At 45.6% G+C, this 20,600-nt stretch overlaps 1 protein-coding gene across 3 annotated transcripts in view; it reads right to left on the bottom strand.

Moving 5' to 3' along the window:
• The window catches only part of DIXDC1 (DIX domain containing 1), a 44,746-nt gene that overhangs the window by 6,009 nt on the left and 18,137 nt on the right, over positions 1 to 20,600 (bottom strand). For all 3 annotated transcript variants that reach the window (XR_012778380.1, XM_075521063.1, XM_075521062.1), the window contains 16 exons: positions 20,400 to 20,529; positions 18,908 to 19,033; positions 17,348 to 17,597; positions 16,011 to 16,118; positions 10,695 to 10,807; positions 8,957 to 9,105; positions 5,735 to 5,824; positions 5,575 to 5,628; positions 4,606 to 4,656; positions 3,384 to 3,488; positions 2,790 to 2,843; positions 2,112 to 2,204; positions 1,950 to 2,021; positions 1,144 to 1,230; positions 814 to 975; positions 632 to 698 (listed from right to left, as the gene is read on the bottom strand). Coding sequence is in view for 2 of the 3 variants with exons in the window: in XM_075521063.1 (XP_075377178.1) it covers positions 632 to 698; positions 814 to 975; positions 1,144 to 1,230; positions 1,950 to 2,021; positions 2,112 to 2,204; positions 2,790 to 2,843; positions 3,384 to 3,488; positions 4,606 to 4,656; positions 5,575 to 5,628; positions 5,735 to 5,824; positions 8,957 to 9,105; positions 10,695 to 10,807; positions 16,011 to 16,118; positions 17,348 to 17,597; positions 18,908 to 19,033; positions 20,400 to 20,529 (1,711 nt within the window). In the remaining variant the exon portion in view is untranslated. The remainder of the gene's footprint in view (positions 1 to 631; positions 699 to 813; positions 976 to 1,143; positions 1,231 to 1,949; positions 2,022 to 2,111; positions 2,205 to 2,789; positions 2,844 to 3,383; positions 3,489 to 4,605; positions 4,657 to 5,574; positions 5,629 to 5,734; positions 5,825 to 8,956; positions 9,106 to 10,694; positions 10,808 to 16,010; positions 16,119 to 17,347; positions 17,598 to 18,907; positions 19,034 to 20,399; positions 20,530 to 20,600) is intronic.

Consider the following 20,600-nt stretch of genomic DNA (forward strand, 5'->3'; position numbering starts at 1 on the left):
TACCCTGCTGCTGGACACTACAATGCAGCTGAAAGGTGGGGCCCTCTGTCTTTCCCCAGTACCTACAGTCCCTTACAACCTCACAGACTTTCTAGGTGACTTTTACAACCAACATTGGAAAAAACAACCTTCAGGATGAAAAGCAAATGTGGAGCTGCTTCAGCTGGAGCCAGGAAACGTGGTGTCAGAAAGGGCTGTGCTGTTATGCATACACGAAAGCAGCTAGACACTGAGGGGGGAACAGGGGAAGAGGCAACTGTATAGTTATCTGTGTCCGCTAGATGGTGCAAACCAGCAGGAAAGCTGAAATAACATCACATTTCCCACTCATCACAGGGGTAATTGTTTGTCATAGTTATTTATACTGCAGTACTACCAAAGTGGCCCAGATAGACTCCCACTGTAATGGTGCTTTACAAATAAGCAGCCACAGACCATCTCTGCCCCCTTTCCTTTGCAGTGAAGTCTAATCTGTACAGCAAATGACTAAAGGGATGAAAGTGAGCTCTGGTAAAGAGAATAAGAAGCTGGAGGTGGCAGATTCCCAAGGGGATGCTATGCCCTGGACTCTGGCCAGGAAACCTGAGCAATGAGTTTGGCAGTGGGAGGGCAGGAGCTAAAAGGCACTTACTGGATTTGGGAGGCCAGGAGTCTCTACACTCATTTGTTGCTCTGCTTGCTGGCGATTTCCCCCGGATCTAAGGTGCAAAGTCAAAAGAGTGAGAACAAAGTGTCACTTCCCAGTTGGAGCTGTCATTGCTGCTTAGCTCTGGGTTGTGTGAGGGGCAGAAGTTAAAGCCAAGTGCCCTTTACCCTTCTCTCTTGCCTCTTCTGTGTTTCCATACAGTACAGCCGTTCCATCAGGCTGGAGATGCCCTGCTCCAGGCTGTCAATGGTGTGGTGCTGTGGATCGTGGCCACTGAAACTGTTCCTGAGGCTGCGAAGGGCATCACGAACCAGCTGCAAGTCATTTGTCTGCCCAAGAGACCACAAGTCAGTCAGACTAACTCCAGGCTGCTTTCTTCCCATCTAAAGCCACAGGCCTTATAAAGGGGAAATCTCTCTTAACAAAATAATAGCTTCCAGGATATCTGGAGCCCTCATCTGCATCTGGCTGGGAAAATATCCCTTAGGTGCACTTACCCCTCGGTGGGCTGTGGGAGCAGCTCCTTTTCCTGCTGTCTGGAGGAAGCCATTGCTCTGAGCACTATGACCACCATAAGCCATCACCTGTTCAGGGGAAGATGCATATGCCACAAGGAATGTAAGCATTAGGACCTCCCCAAAGATCCCAATTTGAGAACTTCAAAATGATGAGAGGGCATGAAGACTTTCCACATCAGTGATATAACTCCCATCTTCTACCAGGTAAATACACTCACTAGGGAGTGTGCAGGCATTCCTATAGGTCAAAACACAAACATGATTCCTCACATACAGGTGGAGAAAGAGGCAGGAAGGGGCTTGCTGCTACATCACAGAGGGGTCTGCAAGCTCTAGTGAACACAATCAGTGTTCAGGTGGCACTGTGCAGGGACAGATACTGGGACTGGCACTCCTTCCACCAAGACAGTTCCAAGGGCTCAATACCAGGGTCAACAGGAAAAGGAGGAGATAAGAAGCTAAGCGCTGGTCTAACCATTAGCCAGTGTCAAAGCTGGACCTAGAAGCCAAGAGTCTCTGGCTTCCATTCACTCCTGTGCTCCCCTCACCGTTTCATCCCTTCGGATTTTCATAAAAGAGGCTAAGCCAGAGTGCTCACTGCTGAGAGCTTTGGTAAGTTGGATGCTTTGTGGAGTCTGGCTGCCTTGGTTAGGGCACTGACAATGAGATTGCAGAGCCAGGCCTCTCTGGGATGAAATGGATGATTTCTGGAGATAGGTAGCTAGAGGCTGCTGGACAGAAATATCACTCCAACAGTCTGATGTGTAGACTAAGGCTTCCCATACCTCTTCAGCTTCTCTCTTCATGCAGTGAGCTAGCAGGGCCTCTTTGTGCTCCAGCTCCCGCTCCAAATCCACCTGTGAGGGGAGTAGAAGAGTCAGCACAAACTGAGCCAGCAAGGTAAGTGCCAGCTCTCAGGGCACCAGTGCAGCCCACCTGCTCCATACCTGTTGGTAGCTGGCCTCAGAAAGCTGCCTAAGCATTTCATCCAGTTTGGTCTGATGCTGCTGTAAGTGGCGATCCTTCTGGCCCAGTTCTTTCTACAACACAGTAATCAAGAGAATCAACAAGACAGTGAGTAAGGCTCAAAATCATCTTCCCATAGCAGGGAAGGTTATGTCATCTGCCAGGATCAGGTTCCTCTACAGGCTAACTTACACAACGTATGTACTTCTATCTAGATGTTAGAACTGAGTGGCAAACCTTTTTTTGAAAAGATCAGTCAGGTTGTTGCCTGACTGTTATTGCCCTTTGTCCAGCAAAGAGCCACTACTGAGGCCAGACAACTGTCCCAGAGAAAACAGATTCCTGAGGGATCAGTGGACAATCAGGTGACCCAACCTAACCTGATAGGCTTCTGCGCAAGTGTTAGGTACTCAGCAACCCATCACAGAAAAACCATAACAATAAAAGATCTATTATAAAAAGCTGTGGGCAGAACACAAAGAACACCTGATCCCTCCATCTCATTACAAACATCCATGGCTATTGCAACTTATTCACTATCTACAGTGCCATTCCTGGAGGCGACTGAGTGCCAAGGAGACAGCAGTCACATTCACAAAACTGAAGAACCACCAGATGCTGCCCCCAGCAAAGCCTCCTGTGAAGAGAGGTTCTATTACTTTGTATTCTGCCAGTAGCCGGTTTCTCTCTTCAACCTTCCTCTGAAGATCAACCTGCAGAAATAACACGTAGGTGTAAGGTAGGTATTCCTGGAGAGTTTGTGACAACCTCTTTGCCCCTTGTGCCTAAAGGGTGACCTGAGACCAAATATCTGCAGAGTTCAAGGGAGCTGGTGTCTAAGGATGGCAACCTTTTGGACAGGACAGTTCCTTCCTTGCCCTTCTCTCTCCAGAGAGACACCGTACATGGCAGCCCCACCTGTCAAAGTGCCACTTGCTAACCCAGGGAGCACAATGAGGAAGGAAGAATGCAACTGTACTGAAAACATCATGGGAAGCCCCTCCCTTGTTTCAGCTGAAGGTCTTGGAGGACAGGAAGTGGGAGTGAAGAACAGGAAACTCCAGCGAGTCTCACAGCTGGCTAGCAGACTGTGTGCAGTTTTTACTATGCAGAGACCTTTGACTGGTCGTTCACTATCCCACGACCCCAAGAACTCTGCTGCAACCACCAACTCCACCCTGTGGCTGCTGGAGCCCTCAGGGCCACCAACCTCCTTCTAAAATAATCTAACCCTCAGCAGCACAGTGACTCACGTTCTGGTTGTGCAATTCCTCCTTGTCCATGTTTGCTCTCAGCAGTTCCTGCTTTAGCTGAAGAACTGCAGCATCCTGTTGAATCAGCCTTTGCTGTAAAGCATCCTAGGAAAAGATGTTATCTGTAGGAAGGTGCAAGACAGAGGCAGAGACCCTTCCCTGTGAAGTGAGTGACCTAGACCAGCAGCCATAACACAGTGGGGCCACTCACAGGGCTGAAGTGTTGCCAAGGGCCCAAGAGAGCAGGAGGTATATAGACATCTGCCCAATGGGTTCTCAGCCCTTCTGCCTTTCTCTTACCCAAAAGTTATTTCCTTACCAACATTCTAGCCATTTGGGACAGAGGGATTTCTGTGCTTCTACCTGAACTTCCTGCTCCAGAAGTGGCCTGACAATTTGCTTTTATGGAAGAAAACAGCAGTGTCTTTGGAGGGTCTTCTCAGAGGCCTACAGCTAGTGTCTCCAGCCACATATCTGCAGCATCCAGAGGGCAGAAAGAGGCCAACATCAGCCAAGGACACAAGGACACTTAAGCTCTCAGTGTGACCTAGCTGTGCAATGAAATCCTCTCTGAAGAGGCCAAAGTCATGACTAATTCTGCACCTTTCACTCGGTGTTACCCAGAAGCAGAGAGCTCTACCTTGGACAGCTACTGCTGTTTGCTTCCTTCACAAGAGCCAGACGGGCAGCTCTAAACATACCTCTGCTCAGGAGTAGATTATTAGTGTTCAGAACTTCAGAGAGAAAAACTGAGCAAACAGGAGCCAAAATTGTGAAAAATGCTGCAGCTGAAGAGGACAAGGATACCCCTGCGCTCTTTTTCCTCTGCTGTCAAGAATGAGTTCACTGGGCCAATCCTACTGTGCGTACCCCAAGACAGAGGGGGAAAAAAAAAAACCAAAACAAAACAAGCCATGAGAACCAAGGAGGCATCCTACACCTCATATTTTGTTTAGGGGAAACAGACAAAAGAGGGGACATTTGACCACAATCCTACAGACAGAAACAGAACCCAAGAGACCTAACTCCTTGTGCCTGCTTTAACTGCAGTCTCTCCCCAGAGCCAGAAACAGACCGTAGGATCCCCCACCTCCAAGTCCCCTAATACAACTCCTTCCACAATCTGAGATTCCTGAGGTGTATAGTTGCTGCTGGCCCTACTCATGGGCTGCAGACTCTAAAGCTTTACTATTTCTATTTGATGAAGTGCCCCTTTCCTCACCTTTATTCCCTGTAGGTTTCGAACTTCTTGTTTGTATTTCAACAGCTCCTTCTGTAAATGCAACACAATTTGGTTAAATGGCATCTCGTCACCCCTTCAGAATCAACCAAAGTCAGTGTTCTCTGACCCCAGACACCCACTTCAGAAGAAAGCACATCCCACCTTTTCCCACAGGTCAGGCCTTGAGCCATTTTAATGAGCTACAAACATGACAAAGCAGCTCCCTAAGCCTCCTGCTATTAAGCCATGAGAGAAAAAGATTGCCTAGTCCCCCAAATCTGTCCTTCAGGGCAATGTCAAATACTTCTCTCCCAGCATCAGAACTGGTCCCAGAGCCAGCATCAGCAGAAAGCTGAACTAAGGCAGGCTTGACAGGGCAGGTTCTTCTTAGCTGCATTTGTTTCCTACTTGAAAGATTTTTATATTCAGACACAGCTAGAAACTTAACAGCTGTCCTGGATAAAGTTCTGAGAAGCTAGTACAGCCTGGATCTCTCCAGCTTCAAGAGCATGCAGGAAAAAGCTATTTCAGGGCTCATTTAAATTCCAGTAACACTTAGATATTTGTTTTAGCAGCAACTGACTTTACCAGCATTGGCTTGAGGCAAACTGGGGAGGCAGCATATATTTTTCTGGTGCTATCCCACAAACTTCTATTAACTGCTAATATGGATACAATAAACACTTCCCAGCCAAGTATTATGAGTGCTCTCCAGGTCAATGAATTATGGTCTCAGGGAAGCAGATATCTACGCTCCTGGAGGGATGGAGATCCCACGCAGCACAATATGGGAACAGCTGGAGCCCTAACACAATATATCCCCCATGTAATCCATTGTGTTGTCTACCCCTCTGTCGTCCCCCCTCCCCCCCCCCCCCCCCCCCCCCCCAAAAAAATCAAGTAGGACAGCATTTGCAAAGATCTCTTAACCCAAAACCTCTCTTTCCCCTTCATCTGTCCCTCTCTAACCTTTAGGTCTTGATTTTCTTCCACACTCTGGTCCAGGCGACTTCGGATTATGATCTGAATGTAAAATACCATGGTGGTTATTGTGCAAGACACCTGCCTGTGGCAGAACAGTGCAAAGGGCAGCTTGGTCAGAGAAATGTAGGTACAGCAATGCGCTCACCAGCTGCTCTTCGGGGCATGCTCCACGTTCACAAAGTTCAAAGGACCCTTCCTGCTCATCCTCAGGTAAAGACCCATTGAGCAACAAAGCCTGGGAAGATAAAGAAAAAAATCTCCTTTTCAGGGGTTTCAAAGGAAAAAAGGCTAGCTGCATCTCTGGCTAACAGTCATTCATATCAACAGTCTCTAAACAGTTTCATTTTCCATTTCTGCTGACTTATTCCCCTCAACAATGAGTAGAATTTTTCAGGAATGAACAAGAAGATTTATCCCCTGAAAAAGCTGTCCCAGAGATATCTGTCAGCCAATACCCTTCCCCACAGAAAGACACCAAACAAGGACAACTACTCAGATTTTCAGGGAGTGAAGTCTGTCTCAGGCTTCAATCCAAGGGTAGCCTTCACTACAATAACAGATTTGAAGTCTAAAGCAGAGACTGAACTGGGTTTATGTTGTAAGGCTTCTCTTCTGGAATGAGACTGAAGTGTCCCCTGCTGAAAGCAGCCATTCTCCTAGCCACACATCTACAAAAGACTTTAGAAACAGGATGTTCAGGGAAGCCTAATTCTGTCTACACTAGACAAGACCAAGACACATTCAGAACTGTTGTCCAAGTGAGGGAAGAGCCCTCACCCACACAGTGAAAATCTTAAGCTATGCCCTGTGCTTGAGGAAGGCTACTAGAAGCACAGTATTAGCTCCTTCAGCAGCTCCAAGGTGGGCCCAGATGTCTGCAGAATTCCCACAGTAGACTGAATCCAGCCTGAAGGAAGGAAAAGCATGCACTGTAGGAAGTGTGATTAGCAGGATCAGGCTAGATCTCCAGCAGGGTATACCATACTGGTTTTCTCTAGCTGGTGATTTTTACATTGACCTTTCTGCCTCTAACTTCTAACTTGGTATGTACCAGGATGTTGCATACAACTGGACACATTGTGAAGAGTCATGCCTCTTTCTTTCAGTTCACTGTCTAGTTTATTTCTATTTGAATGCCATGGCTAAAACCAAAATATCCCATTTGCAGTAATACTCCAGTTCAGCCCCAAAAGAATTCAAGGCTGACAGGTCAGGTTCTGCCTACTGACACAGTCCTCCACCAAAGAGCTGCAACTGCTGCCGAAGAGCAAATAATCTGTACTCGGTTAATGCAAAAGCTCTTTGGAAAACTGTTTTCTCAGTGCATCCCCAAGTCTTCCCAGCAGGACACTCAAGCAGGAATCACACAGGAACATAAAAAGCTGCCATAGTTTTAGCGCCTTACGGGGTATACGTACATCAGGTCCCTGATATTTCAGTCAAACTCTCATGAACTGGAAGCTCTGAAGTATTGAGCAAGAGGGGGAAAATCAATTAATCAAATCCAATTTCTTGGCTAGCAACATCAGCTGCCTCTTCCTACTCCCAGGGGATGAGAGGGCAGCAATGCCAGCTGCTCGCCCTCACTCCTGAAACATGGGGCCAGGGTTGGAGAAACAGGACATGCCAGTCCCTCCACTGCTGCCTCTCCCTGCTCCCAGTGGGCACCTAATGCAACTGGGTTTTACCAGTGAACCAAGCAATTTTTTTTTTTTTTTCATCTTTTGTTTCCTGCCCATTGTCCACAGGGAAAATGCCTGCCCGCCCACCCGCACCCCACCCTCCACCCTGGCTGCCTATGCTTCTCACACAATCTCTGCTTTGTTTACTGGCACATAAATATTTACAATTCAAAGCCAGTATGGTTCCCAGCACAAACAGAAAGGAATATTCCTGAGAGAGTGCAGGGTCTTTACCATATGGATCAGGGGCTCTACTCCCCATGCAGAGTCAAACACATTAGGCTGAGGGTCATTTGGTCAGGGAGGGACTGGAACACGGCAGCAAAGAAAAGGTCCAGCAAATAAATAGTTGCTTAGAGAATGTGCCAAATATTATAGTTCAGCCTAGCTCACTGAAAGACTGATGCAAGCCTGTGTGACCCCGATCAGCTCTGTGAATCTTGATTGATTTCCTGACATTCCTTGTCTCCCTGCATTACTTCCGATCACAAATCACAGAAAGACTGCTCTATTCTCTCAGGCTGCTAATAAAACCTGCCGGCTGCTAAGTGCCCTGGTGAAGAAGGGGAGTTCCAGCCCCAGCACGTGGGAAAACACTGCTGCATCTTTACCATTTTGCACAGTAACATACATGCTTTGCATAGTGACACCACATACAGGAGTTCGCATAGCATCACAGGACAGGGCACCAAGCCAATGAACCCAGCTAGGATCTGGACTCCATCCAAAAGACACAGCCATAATCACCTTCTAAACATAGGCTTTGTTTTAGATTCTCTACTGTGGTTCTGTTCTTACCTGCATTCAGTGTGCCCTTTGCCCTCTCACAGTCCACCTAAATTACTATTAGTGAATATCACTGATCTTCAGTCTTCATAGCAATATAATCTTCTCTCTCTCCACACACCCTTCTCTCTCCCTCCCTACTGAATAAGAGCCTCAAATCACGTCAACACCAAGTTTTGGAAAAGCCTGAGCTAAGAAAAAGAAAAAGTTGTGTCTGAATTGTGCAAACGGATGTTAAAATCCTTTCTCTGAAACCCTGGTAAATATACTGGGGCTGGGGAAGTTGCAGCCATCTTTCCTCCTTCCCTGGGCTCTCTTGGTTAAGCATGCTACACAGTGATGGGGGACAGGCATACCCTGCCCCAAGCAAGACTGTGGCTGGATCCAACTGTCTAAATTGCATCTGGGACATTGGAAAGGACGGTTTTGGCATTCTCCATTCTGGAAAAGGTGACCAGCACCAAATCACAATTGCAGGAGCCAAGAGAGCCTAAACACAACTGCAAGAAAGGAAGATGTCAGAGTGCTTAGTCAATAGCATTCTGTTGCTGGATAAGGTCTCTGCTGGCTACAGCCAATATACCCCAATACACGCCATCCACACTATCAGAAATAATTCCTCATTCCTGAGGAACTCTTCCCTGAAGGGACTCATCCCACAGGATGAGACACAGGGAAGAGCCATTGTCCCTATTTAACTGAGGTGACCCAAGAGACCAACTGACTTCTTGCACAATCACCCCAGGAGACTTCACTCTTCACTGGACCAGGACTCTTATTCAGCTCTTTCAAGTTCCAGGCCAGTGTCTCAGTTGCAAGATAACCTGTCTTCCAGCTACAGCTGGTGGGAAAAGAAATACATGTAGAAGGGAACACTGGCTGAGAAGAAAAACTATTACCTGCAAACCTGAAATCATCTTCTTCGCTTCCTCCATTTCCTTTTCCAAATGGTCCTGTTGTTCCAAAAGCTGCTCCTCCCATGAATTCTCCAAATATGACCCAGAGTTCCCTGCTTGCCACTCAGGCTGGAAATGAGATTCTGTCTCTTCTGAAAGAGAGAGCAGCTGAATGTGGTCATGACAGACAGAGGAGTCCAGCAGAGACTTGCACCACACAATTGCCTGCTGTCCATGCTAGCTGTCACTAACAAACCAGCATGTCTTCTAGCTTGTATTAATTAAGTTACTACAGGTGTGACATCTTGTCTAATCTCAAGGATTTATGCCTCATTCTTTATGCAAAGGAAGCTTTCCTGCATACACACATATCTAAGATAAGCATCCTTCCCCTTCGTTAACTTTGCTGCATCTGATTCCTCAGTATTGGAGATTTCAAAGCACGTCACAGGGGACAATGCACTGCACCATGTGTGGTAGAAAATATCTAAGGGGAGAAAAGCAACTGTGGGATTTGAAGAGCATGTCTGAGTGTTAGAGGGTGCACCAAGGACCCACTGAAAGCAACATTAAACAGTATTTCTACTTGTCAAATAACATGGCTTTCTCAAGGTGGAGAACATACACACACCTAATTCTGAAAAAGACTTTTCTCTTAATAGCAAGTTTAGTAGCCTTGCATGCCTCTTCTGATCCCCACAGCATAAGCTAGATCACTGGTTAACTATCATCCACTGGCTGGCCCAGGAATATAGTTTTTTTTTTTTTTCCTTCCCTAAGAAGGGATGAGGTTTGATGAGGAATAATCATAGCAGTGCTTGTTAGCTAGTTGACCAAAAGTGAAATTGGCCAATGCAAGCTGCTGTGCATCTGTAAACATGCATCTACAATATCCTACTGTATGGACAGCAAGCAGACACAGTACTGCTAAGAATTTAAGGAAGAGCCACAGCCTGCCAGCTACTTCAGTCACTGAGATAGTCTGTCAAATACTTTTGAAGGAGCACTGAAGCAGGACTACACTGGCTGAGGCAGCAAAGCATTTCCTAGGAGAGCTTCTCTGTCGTTTGCTCTTGGGATGGATGCTAACCAGAAAAAGTTACTATTAGGCTGCATTCCTGAGAAGGAAAACAAACAAACAAAAAAATAACTTCAGGAACTTCTTTGAAAACCGTTCCTTCAATCTGCATTAAAATTTTAAGTGTAAACTGACCATATCACAGGGCATTTGTGGCAACACAGCAGTGACTTCCCAATGCAACTAGCACAACAATGCTACAACTATTCAATTCTTTGTAAAGAGCCACTCGACCTATGTACAGATGTGCTGTAAACACAGACCCTTGTGTTTACACAGACACAGACACAAAGTCAAGTTATGCATCATGGGCTTGACAAGCTCACATGGACTCTTTCTTCAAGGGAATTTTAAATTTTTTTTTTCAATATGGTGTAATGATGCTGTGATGAAAGTATTCACCCTACAGTGAAAATTATATATGATCCTTAATCCTCCTCTGTAGCTTTTTATTTCCCAAGCATTGTTTTGCAAGCCTCACAGACATTGCCATATTATGGCATTATTGTAGTGTTAAAAGTTTTGGGATTTAGCTTTATGTGAACAGATACTCAGCATCACATTCTCTACATCCATTTCAGTTACTGGGGAACTTTTCAGCAAGTTTATGATACAAACAAATCCCAATGAAAGTGTGAGCTGTAAGCATTATCTGCAAGGTACCTGTTTTAGTTTCTGTTTCTTCAGTGTGGATGATCACAAGTCTTTCCTTCTCCTCTGATGGGGCTACAGTGGATTCGCTCTTTGCACTATGGATAGGACTGGGTGATGTAAGACTGCAGAGGAAAGGAGAAACAGTTACTTCTGTTAAAGTAACTGATCAACTTCTGTAAAGTGCTGATCAACATCATCCTCATCTAAGATGAAAGTGAATACACAGGCAGGCTTGTTGAAACTAAGAATTATCTGCATACTAGAGAAGCCATTACCAAACTGGCCATGTAACTTTTCCATCACTCTACTCTGTCATAGCCCGCTAACTGATAAGTAGCGCAATGTGTCTCTTCATTTTCCTTAACAGAATGCAAGTTTGAGACTGCCACCACAGAATTCACATACACTCACGCAAGGGTAGGACCACACTCTTCTGAAGGTCTGCTCAGAAATTATTTACTGCGAGCCTTGTGTTCAAACTGCAAGCTGAACAAAAAGCCACCCTGGCTTGCTGCATCTCTTGCTCCGGCTTTCAAAAGCACCACTTCACTAACTTGAAATTCCAAGAGCAAAATAGTTTTGAAAGTCAGATACCACTCACTCATGTTCTTAGGTTAAAACTTCTTGAAAGTACCCACATATTTTCACTGGAGCCATCTCAGCTGACTGTGAGGTTCAAGCAATCTTTTTTCTGAAATTCTTCCTAAATGCATCACCCAGACAACATCAAAAGGTGACTGAAACTCACTGACCCATTCAATGTACCTCTAAAGTTGCAGGAACTAATCCTTGCAAGTAGAAGCAGGAGTTAATTTTTCATTCTCCCCAACACAGAAACAAAGGACAGAGAACAAAAAAAAAAACCAGTGTGGAAATAATGTAATAGGTTTAGAAAAATAAGAGGCTTCGACAGCTCGGCTTCAGCATCTTCCCAGCACTGCTGCTATATTCCACAGCTCTCACAGAATCAGAAAAGCCTTGCAATAGAGATGGAAATGACTTGCTAGAAGCTCCCATCTGGTCCAGTCCCACAGCCAGTGCTGGCTTATTTCTCATTTATATTACAGACCTTCAAGCAGTCTAGTTTTAATGGTCCAGACTAAATGGACTTTCACCATGTTAAAGGAAAAGATGTATGCAACTTACTAAGCGAAAGAATAACCATCTTCTAGCAGGGTCTCCAACAGCTACAGTAGCTGTTCTTTCCCACTGAAACAGGGTGTGCATGATTGTTAAAGGGGTCCAGACCACTTGGCTTTGCTCAAGGATTTACCTTCAGGAAGGCTTAACTCCATTACAGCAGTACCTGATGAGGCCCATTTTGTAGACAACATTTGTAACCAGCCTCCTGCTCCTGCTTGTTGCTGAATGGGTGCACAGCATAAAATTAAAATACTTGTTTGAGAGCTCAGAGAGTACTACTGGGTTTGCATTATATAATAAGGCTCAGAGGAAAGGATGAAACAGGAAGGCCAGCTGATGTAACATGTCCAGCAACTCAGAGGGATTTTACTTCCTTGTAGGAACAGATCTTAATATTCCCCCTGCATATTCTCAGCTGATACTCTGAATGTGCCATCATCCTGATAAGGCCACTGAGAAGTGTATTGCTGGTTCTCGTCCATGCAAAAGATGAAAGAATGAGAGCTGTCCTAGAAAAACAATATTAGCAACTGTTGGGTGAGAAGATAGTGAAACTGAGGGATGGGCAAGTGCAGGGAACTGGAAAGAATGAGCAGGACAAAACCCAAGGGGATATAGAGCCTGGAAATAACACTCCCCTCTTCCCAAGTGTAGCAGACTCAGAACTGGATCCACAGCCCAAAGCAAATACAAAGGATCCCAGCTGGGGCAGGGGGGTGGGGTTCAGTGACCACTACAGATCCCCACAACATAGCCAGTTTTACAGATAATTGCTTAGGCATTCCTATGTCCACAGTCCCCTTTCCAGGCAGTTTCCCTATTTTAAAAGGCCAGTGGGTTCACATGGCATCAGTGACATCATCTCAAACCATACCAAACAGTGAAAGAGCCACCGACATACACTCAGATGAGGCAGTAGCACAGATCAGGTTGCCTCAGACATTATGCCATCAAGTTAATGCTGGAAACATGTCTACAGTTTTTATATCAGTCACCAAACCCATTAGAGTATGAAATATCCACTGATGTAATTTGTTCTTTAAAGTACGTAACAATTTGTGATTAAAGCATGCAGAAATAAGTGCTGGGAAATTAAAGCTATTTAAGACAGATTTATGATGCAAACTGTTCCACTTCATTCCTTTTACCAGTTGGCTTCTTAACCCATATCCTTACTCCACTGAGTCCCAGAGTTGCCAGTGCCTGCACAGTCAAGGCTTTAGGACAACAGCCCCAGTGATAAGTCTGAAATCTCATAATTTTAATAAACACCCCATCCCTGCTGTTTCAAATGACAATGGCAACAATCGCTCACCATTTGACCTGCTTCCCTCCCATGATCCCACTTTAACCTTTCGCCTCACAGAATCCGTTTCCCAGGGAGCCTCAGGATTCTGGCTACAGACATGCCTTGTCCCTTCACATGCTCAGAATTCAGTGCAGAAGACGCCAGCTCCTGTCAAACTACTGGAGAAATATTTGCAAGCCAGACTGCTTCACATTAGCTGAAAGATTCACAGCAGAAGAAAAAAAAAAACAAAACAAACAAAACCACTCAGAGTCTTTGCAAGAAACCGTCAGATGTCAGATCAGCAGCCCCCACACACATATTTGATTCCAGAGCCAGGGAATTCTGCAGCCTGTGTTTTGCTTTTGCTGGTTTTCCTCTCAGGTTATTTGTCCCTTGCTGCTGCATTTTGGTCAGCTGCACAGCCAGTTGTTTTCATCACAAGGACTATGATCTGGATTGCCAGTGGTGCTCCTCATCCCATTCTGCCCTCTTTAGACTCCAAGCACCTGCTGCATACGCCAACGAACAGCCAAGAGAAGGTGCTTCTGCAAGCAGCAGGTTCCTTGCTCTTCCAGGCTCGGATGCAGTCTCACAAGACAGCATGCAGCACTTCCCAGCCCTACGCACGGCTTCCTCTTCCTCCGTATCTACAGCTCCCTCTCCCTCCTGCTGTCACACAGGCTGTGCAAGGCAGAGCCTTTTCTCTGACATGCCTGGCTCAGAGTGGGGGAGGGAAGGCCGGTGGAAGGGGAGGGGAAAGGAAAATGGATGGGTGAGGGGCTCAGTGGTCTGGAAATCCATTCGATTTTGGCAAATTTTCCATGAATCATTTCAATTGCCTTTGCTTATTAGAGCTTTTGTCTCTGGGAATTCTGTTATTCAGGCTGTGAGCTCTCTTACTAAGGAGTTAATGCAGAAATGAGCTGATGGTAGGCAGGGGATGCTGCCCTGGGACAGACATGACAGCAGCACAATTAGATGGAGGGGGGTGGCTGCAGTTAATAACCACATCTCTCACTAATAAAAGAAGTGGCTTGTTTCTCCCAGCCAGTTCTCATAACTAAGCTAGTACATTTCTCTCTGGAAGGAAAGAGAAACAAGCATCTTGTCTTCATCATGAAGCCTGGTGTCAGCAGAAGACATCCCCAGGTGCTGAAGGTCAGATTGATCCCAATTTCTTTGGGTAGATCACTGATCACTTATGTAAAGATTCTCACCGTATTATGTCCTATCAGCAATAATATCACCATTATCACATGGTAAGAGAACTCGTGACATTATGGGGAAAAACAAAAAACACAAAGTGATTTAGGATGTGCAGAGAAATTTTCACTCACCACCAAAATACAGCTATATATGAGCAAACAGCAGTTGTCTGACAATCCATTATAGGGTAGAAGAGTACACATAAAATACTACAGCTACCTTAAACTGAAGAATAAGTGGAGGGAGCAGCATGTTTCACTTGCTGTCCTACTGAGATCATGGTTGAAGAGTCAACACCAAAGTCCTGTGACATTAGCCATGAAATCCTGTTGCCAAGACCAGAATTTTTACATCTCCCCTGGAATGACAGCTTCAAAAGTACACTCTCTACTGACATCATGTGGAGGCAGTGGTCCAATACTGGATCACATGGAGTTCCCACACTCTTCCAAATGAGTATGTCTGTACATATAAATATGACTTCACAATGATACACAGCAAATTTTAGGGATAAATACAAACTATTGTATTTTCTTCTCCTCTGTTGTGCCAAGCGACCTTAATTCTCAGGTACACAGAGGCCTCTTTGTACTATGGAGCACCAAAAGTGGTCTGAGAAATCCTGTGGATACATCCTGCCTGCTGAGAAACTGTCAGTGGCAATCTGTCCTAGGAAAATGAACCTCCTCACTCCTGCACAAATCGGCAGGGGGGAGGGAGGGAGATAGTTGCAGCACTCTCAGGGAGCAGCCCAGGCAGGACAAGGAGACAACAAAGCAGAGTTGAGGCTTACACTGGGGTTGGGAAACTGAATCAAAGAGAGCTGCAGCTATGCCCATGCAGCTCTGCCCTCTTAGTCTGTTCCAGAAGAGATGAAATGGAGCAAAGCATCATATCCAGAGGGAGATCCAATATGTTTGGTTACACAGTCCTTTGCCTTCAAGCCAGTTTCTTGTTCTCTGGGGAAAAAGGGAAAGGATGTCCTTTTCTATGAAGCTACCTATACCAGATCAGCTCCCCCACTGTAGTACAGTTTTTCTTCAAAAGCCTCTTCAGTTACACTGTGTCTCCTATATCCATGAAAACAAACAACACAGCCATGTGTCTTCCCTCTGCTGCTCAAGTAAATTGTCACCTCCAATGGAAACCATACTGAACTCTGAATTTCAGGCTTCACAGCTATATGCAGGAGATTTTTCAGTAAAATAATTAAATGCTGCACTTTAGATTGAAGATGAAAGTCTGGGGGATGGAAAGGTAAATTAGATAACTGTAAATCTAGAGACAGTTAAAGGTGATGGATGAGGGCTCAATGGCAACGAAGACACAGCTGCAGATCCCCCCAGGATCATGTATCTGGATTAAAGACTGGTATGTTCCTGTAACTGCTGTTGAAATCCACATGCCCCCTTATCTCCATCTCTCTGCAGGGCATGAGGTTTGTTGATTTAAATTCCTTTCCTCCACATCTTTTCCATTAGCTCTGAATATTCATCCCTTGCACCCCAACTACTCTACCCCTTCCTTTCTGTGAAGCAGGCCACAAACTCCATTTCAGCATCCCTCATGTCAGCACTCCCTCCTTTTCTGTCAGAGCTAACCAGATCACAGTGATAAGAAAGGGCACTTTAGGGAGTCAGACAAAGGACTACAAGGGGACACATCTTGGCAGTGAAGTTCCTTACCTGGAAGAATGGGACTCCAATGGCATATTCTGCTGCCCTTCATACTGCTGCACCAGTGCCCGGACACTCCAGTAGGGGTTTTCAATCTCCTCATCCATGCTGCTGTTTCTGGAGATAATAATCATAGAATGAGGGAAGCCTCACCTGATAGGAGCAGCAATTCTTCTTGTCTCCAAGAAGGATGGTAGGAAAGCTAAAGAAAGGAAGGTAAGAAGGAGGGGACAGCTAGAAAACTGCCAATTAAGAAAATTCTCCTATTAGGGAGCTCCATCTCATCTTCTTGGTGTGAGGGGAACACAGGCAAACAGGCCCTCCCCTTTTAAATTCATCCCTAATTCTGTGACTAGAAAACTACAAAAGCTCTGGGAAGGCAAGGAAAAGAACAGAATTTGCAAATAGCACAAGGACTGGCTTTTCTGAAGAACTCCTGGCCCAAGACCTTTGCAAGAGAAACCTTTAACATCTAATTTTTCAAAATATAGCATTTCAACCTCATTTCCAAACTGCTTCATGGGTACTCCGTTGAGCCAATACAATATGGGCAAATGACCTTCAGCTGTGTAAGTTAAACCCTCAATAGACCACCATCTGGCTTCTATTTAAATGTCATTACTATTATTATTATTGTAATCCACATAGCACCTTTTTCAAGTGTTAAAAGTGCTTTTCAGAATTACACATTCCTTCTGTACATGGATAATCTCCCTTCATTATCACCAGAACTCCTCCGCTTACATGGTAGGCTGCATCAGCTGATTAACAGCACACAACACTGCATCTGCCTGTATAGCAGTAAGCATAGCATTGGGGTGAACAGCAATGCAGAAGACAGAATGGACTTGTACAACAGGCTCAATACCTCAATTCTGGAAGTAACTGCTCCCAGATCTGTAACCAGTACCTGTAGTTAAGACCTTATTTTTGTTTCACTTGAAATGAGAATGTCTCCAGGTAGACAGCACCAAGAAAGGGCACTGTGCTCAGCATGAAATGGGGAAAGTGAGGCAGCAGAGTTCCCTCTGGCTTGGCCATAAAGAAATGTTCTTTTCCAGTGAGATAACAGAGATCCAGCAGTTATATTGCCGTAAAACCTGAAAAGAACCGGGGATACCTGCAGTCTTCATCATGAGGCAGCCAGGCTAGGTCAGTACTCCTCTTTGTTAGGCCACTATTTATTTGTGTTTGTGAGACAGCAGTGGTTTGTCTCTATTTGTTTGCACAATAGGAGAGCTACCTTACACCAGGAATTGTCAGGATAAAGAGGCATCTACTTTTAAAAAAATTGTGTCCACCTGCTAAGATGACCTGACCTCACATAACCAAGGAAAACTCATTACCTCTGTCTGTGCCGGAAAACATCCCGGCCGGATTGCAAGACATCTTGACGAACATCTGCCAGAGCAGCCACCGCCCCTTGGGCCACTGCAGCAGCTGAGTGAGGCCTGTGACTAGCAGACGATGCTGATAAGCTCTTCCCCACCATGCCAGCAGGGCTATGATTCATTGCTCTCCCAGAGCCTGGTTTGAAATGAGCAGCTAAGGCCAGGATCAACCTCATGATAGATTTCAAGTTCCCGTCAACAATATCTGCAAAATGCAAATAAAGCCAAGGACAATGCCATTAACATGAAGTCCCACCAGAGATGTATCTGACCAACAAGCGTGAATATAATTAAACCCAGTGGGACCATGCCAGTAAATGAGTACTATGCAAACAGGACTGCATTACAGTACTGATGCTTAGCTCTGTTTTGTACAGAGCAGCAAACTGACTGCCACCTACAGATCACAAGTTTAAATGCTTTGAATAGACCTGAGCCTTCCCTCTATGGCCATTACCAGCTAACAATCCAGTAGATTACGTGACAGCACGTAATTACTGAATGCTCACTGGAAAAGTACAGCAGTTACTGAAGACTATCACTGTACTAGCAGTCACTTCAATTAGCACATGGAATTTGCTTTTTTTTTTTAATACTAAAGACCAGAGAACAGCAGCGTATTCCTTTAGCAATAGCATCCTGTACCATAAACTGTTTGTAGCACCTTGCAAACGTTAACTAGTCAGTTTTAATAGTATCACAGTAGGCATTTCCCCCAGCATTGCCTTTTACCAATATTGCTATCGTTTCTAGAGTCATGAGCTCATAAGACAACTTGCAACATTATTCAAAGAAACAGTACAGCCTCCAATCTGCTAGTAGCAGTACTGTGGGAACAGTACTCATTACTCTATATTTAAATTCTAAGCCTCTCACCAAGGCATATAAACCAACAGCTTGTACTCTTCTGCTAAGAACAAGGGTCATGCACTCCATGTAGTCTGTCTCAGCATTCTTCCCCTCTTTCTCATCTGAAGGGCCACAATCAGAACCATATCCCCTCCCAGTACAGTCAGCAAACAGTAAGGATCAGTGTCTGTCTTCTACCCCATAGATCTACGTGCACACACCAGCAATCCTTGTGATATCTGACTAAACCACACCACAGATGCGATTTTGCATATTGGGTCTCCTCCCTATTTACAGGCCATGGAAAACAGTATCTCAGGCTTCCAGTGGGCCAGAAATATTTTTCCCATGTCTCATTTCACAGTAGCAGGTCTATATGTCCTTTTAGTGAGAGATTCTGAGTTTGTATTCCTCATTACACCATTACGTGATCTTCTGACTGCTCAGCAGCAGGAGAAAAGGCACTTTTGTTTCTGCACACTGTGCTGCTACCAAAAGCAGTGAAGAGCACAGTATCACTCAACCCAAAATGAGTTACTAAACCACAGGAGGAAAAAAAATGAAACTCCTCCACAAACTAATAAATTATCTGTTTGATATGAAACAAAGACAGAAACAGGCCTTCAATAGACAGAATCATCTGTGGCAACTACCAGGGGTACATACCTTTTGCTGATGTCTGATGCATGCGGATCTTTTTTGATGCCACAAACTGTAAGACTCTCTCCACATTTTCCCTCATCTCCCGCTGGCTGGTGGGGTTGACCTGAATGCCATTCAACTTCTCACCAGCTAAAGCAGTGAAAAACCTTATTAGAGAAGAACCGAACCGCTTGGTGCTGTCACAGGAATTGCTATAGGCGTAGGGCCTGATCTTATCTCTTGTCTGGGTACAGCAAGAGGCATGCATGGCTTCTTGTCCTGCTTATAAGGTATCCAGTACCAGGCATAACTAGGTTGGAGACTGTATCAGGTTTACGTAGCGAGGTTTTGGTAGCAGGAGGGCTACGGGGTGGCTTCTGTGAGAAGATGCCAGAAGCTTCCCCCATGTCTGACAGAGCCAGTTCCAGCTGGCTCCAAGATGGACCCGCTGCTGGCCAAGGCTGAGCCAATCAGTGATGTTGGTAGCATCTCTGTGATAATGTATTTAAGGGGTAAAAACTGCTGCACAGCAGCAGCCAGGAGAGAGGAGTAAGACTAGAAGAGAAACAACTCTGCAGACACCAAGGTCAGTGAAGAAGGAGGGGGAGAAGGTGCTCCATGCGCCAGAGCAGAGATTCCCCTGCAGCCCATGGTGAAGACCATGGTGAGGCAGGTTGTCCCCCTGCAGCCCATGGAGGTCCATGGTGGAGCAGATATCCACCCTGAAGCCTGTGGAGGACCCCACACCAGAGCACATGGATGTGCCCCAAAGGAGGCTGTGACCCTGTGGAGACCCTGCGCTGGAGCAGACTCCTGGCAGGACCTGCAGCCCCATGGAGAGGAGCCCACACTGGAGCAGGTCTTCTGGCAGGGTCTTCTGGCACCTGTGACCCAGCGGGGGACCCATGCTGGAGCAGTCTATTCCTGAAGGACTGCACCCCATGGAAAGGACCCATGCTGGAACAGTTCATGAAGAACTGCAACCCACGGGAAGGACCCATGCTGGAGAAGTTCGTGGAGGACTTCTGTGCGTGGGACCCCACACTGGAGCAGGGGAAGAGTGTGAGGAAGAAGGAGCAGCAGAGACAATGTGTAATGAACCGACCACTGTTCAGGGGGAGAAGGTAGAGAATTTGGGAGTGAAGTCGAGACAAAGAAGGGAGTATCTCAGCAAACAGGTCACTTCCAAAGATGCCACACACTAACACCATTCCTCCACAAGGTAAATCCTTTCATAACTCCATTTCAGCCTCATGGGAGTTAATGTGGTCCCTGACAGGTTTTAGCACATCTGTTGTAACAGTCTGCTAAAACATAAGGACTTTAATAGAATTGCATTTATGATTTGCTTTATGATTGTTTTCTTTTAAAGTCACTCCTTCCCCAACCCCACAAGATCTGACACCATCATTAACATCTGTCAGTATGCCTGACAGATGTCAGAGCCAAGGCCAGCCTCTTCTACACAAGATCTAAAACTGCAAGATGAAAAATAGTGCCATATGGCATTACTGACCTACAATCTCAATGAGCAAAGCAAGAATGACTCCATCTCGGAGATCTTGTCTCAGGTCTTGGACTGGCTTTACTGTTGGCTTCTTCTTCAGCTGGGAATTCACCCAGGCCACATATGCCTGTAGTTGTTGCTGAAAATAGAAAATAAAACGTTTGCATGTCATTGCCATTTCAGGGGGAAGTTGCATAGCTCTCAGTTTTC

This window comes from Mycteria americana, chromosome 19, assembly GCF_035582795.1.
Source record: "Mycteria americana isolate JAX WOST 10 ecotype Jacksonville Zoo and Gardens chromosome 19, USCA_MyAme_1.0, whole genome shotgun sequence".
Lineage (NCBI taxonomy): Eukaryota > Metazoa > Chordata > Aves > Ciconiiformes > Ciconiidae > Mycteria > Mycteria americana.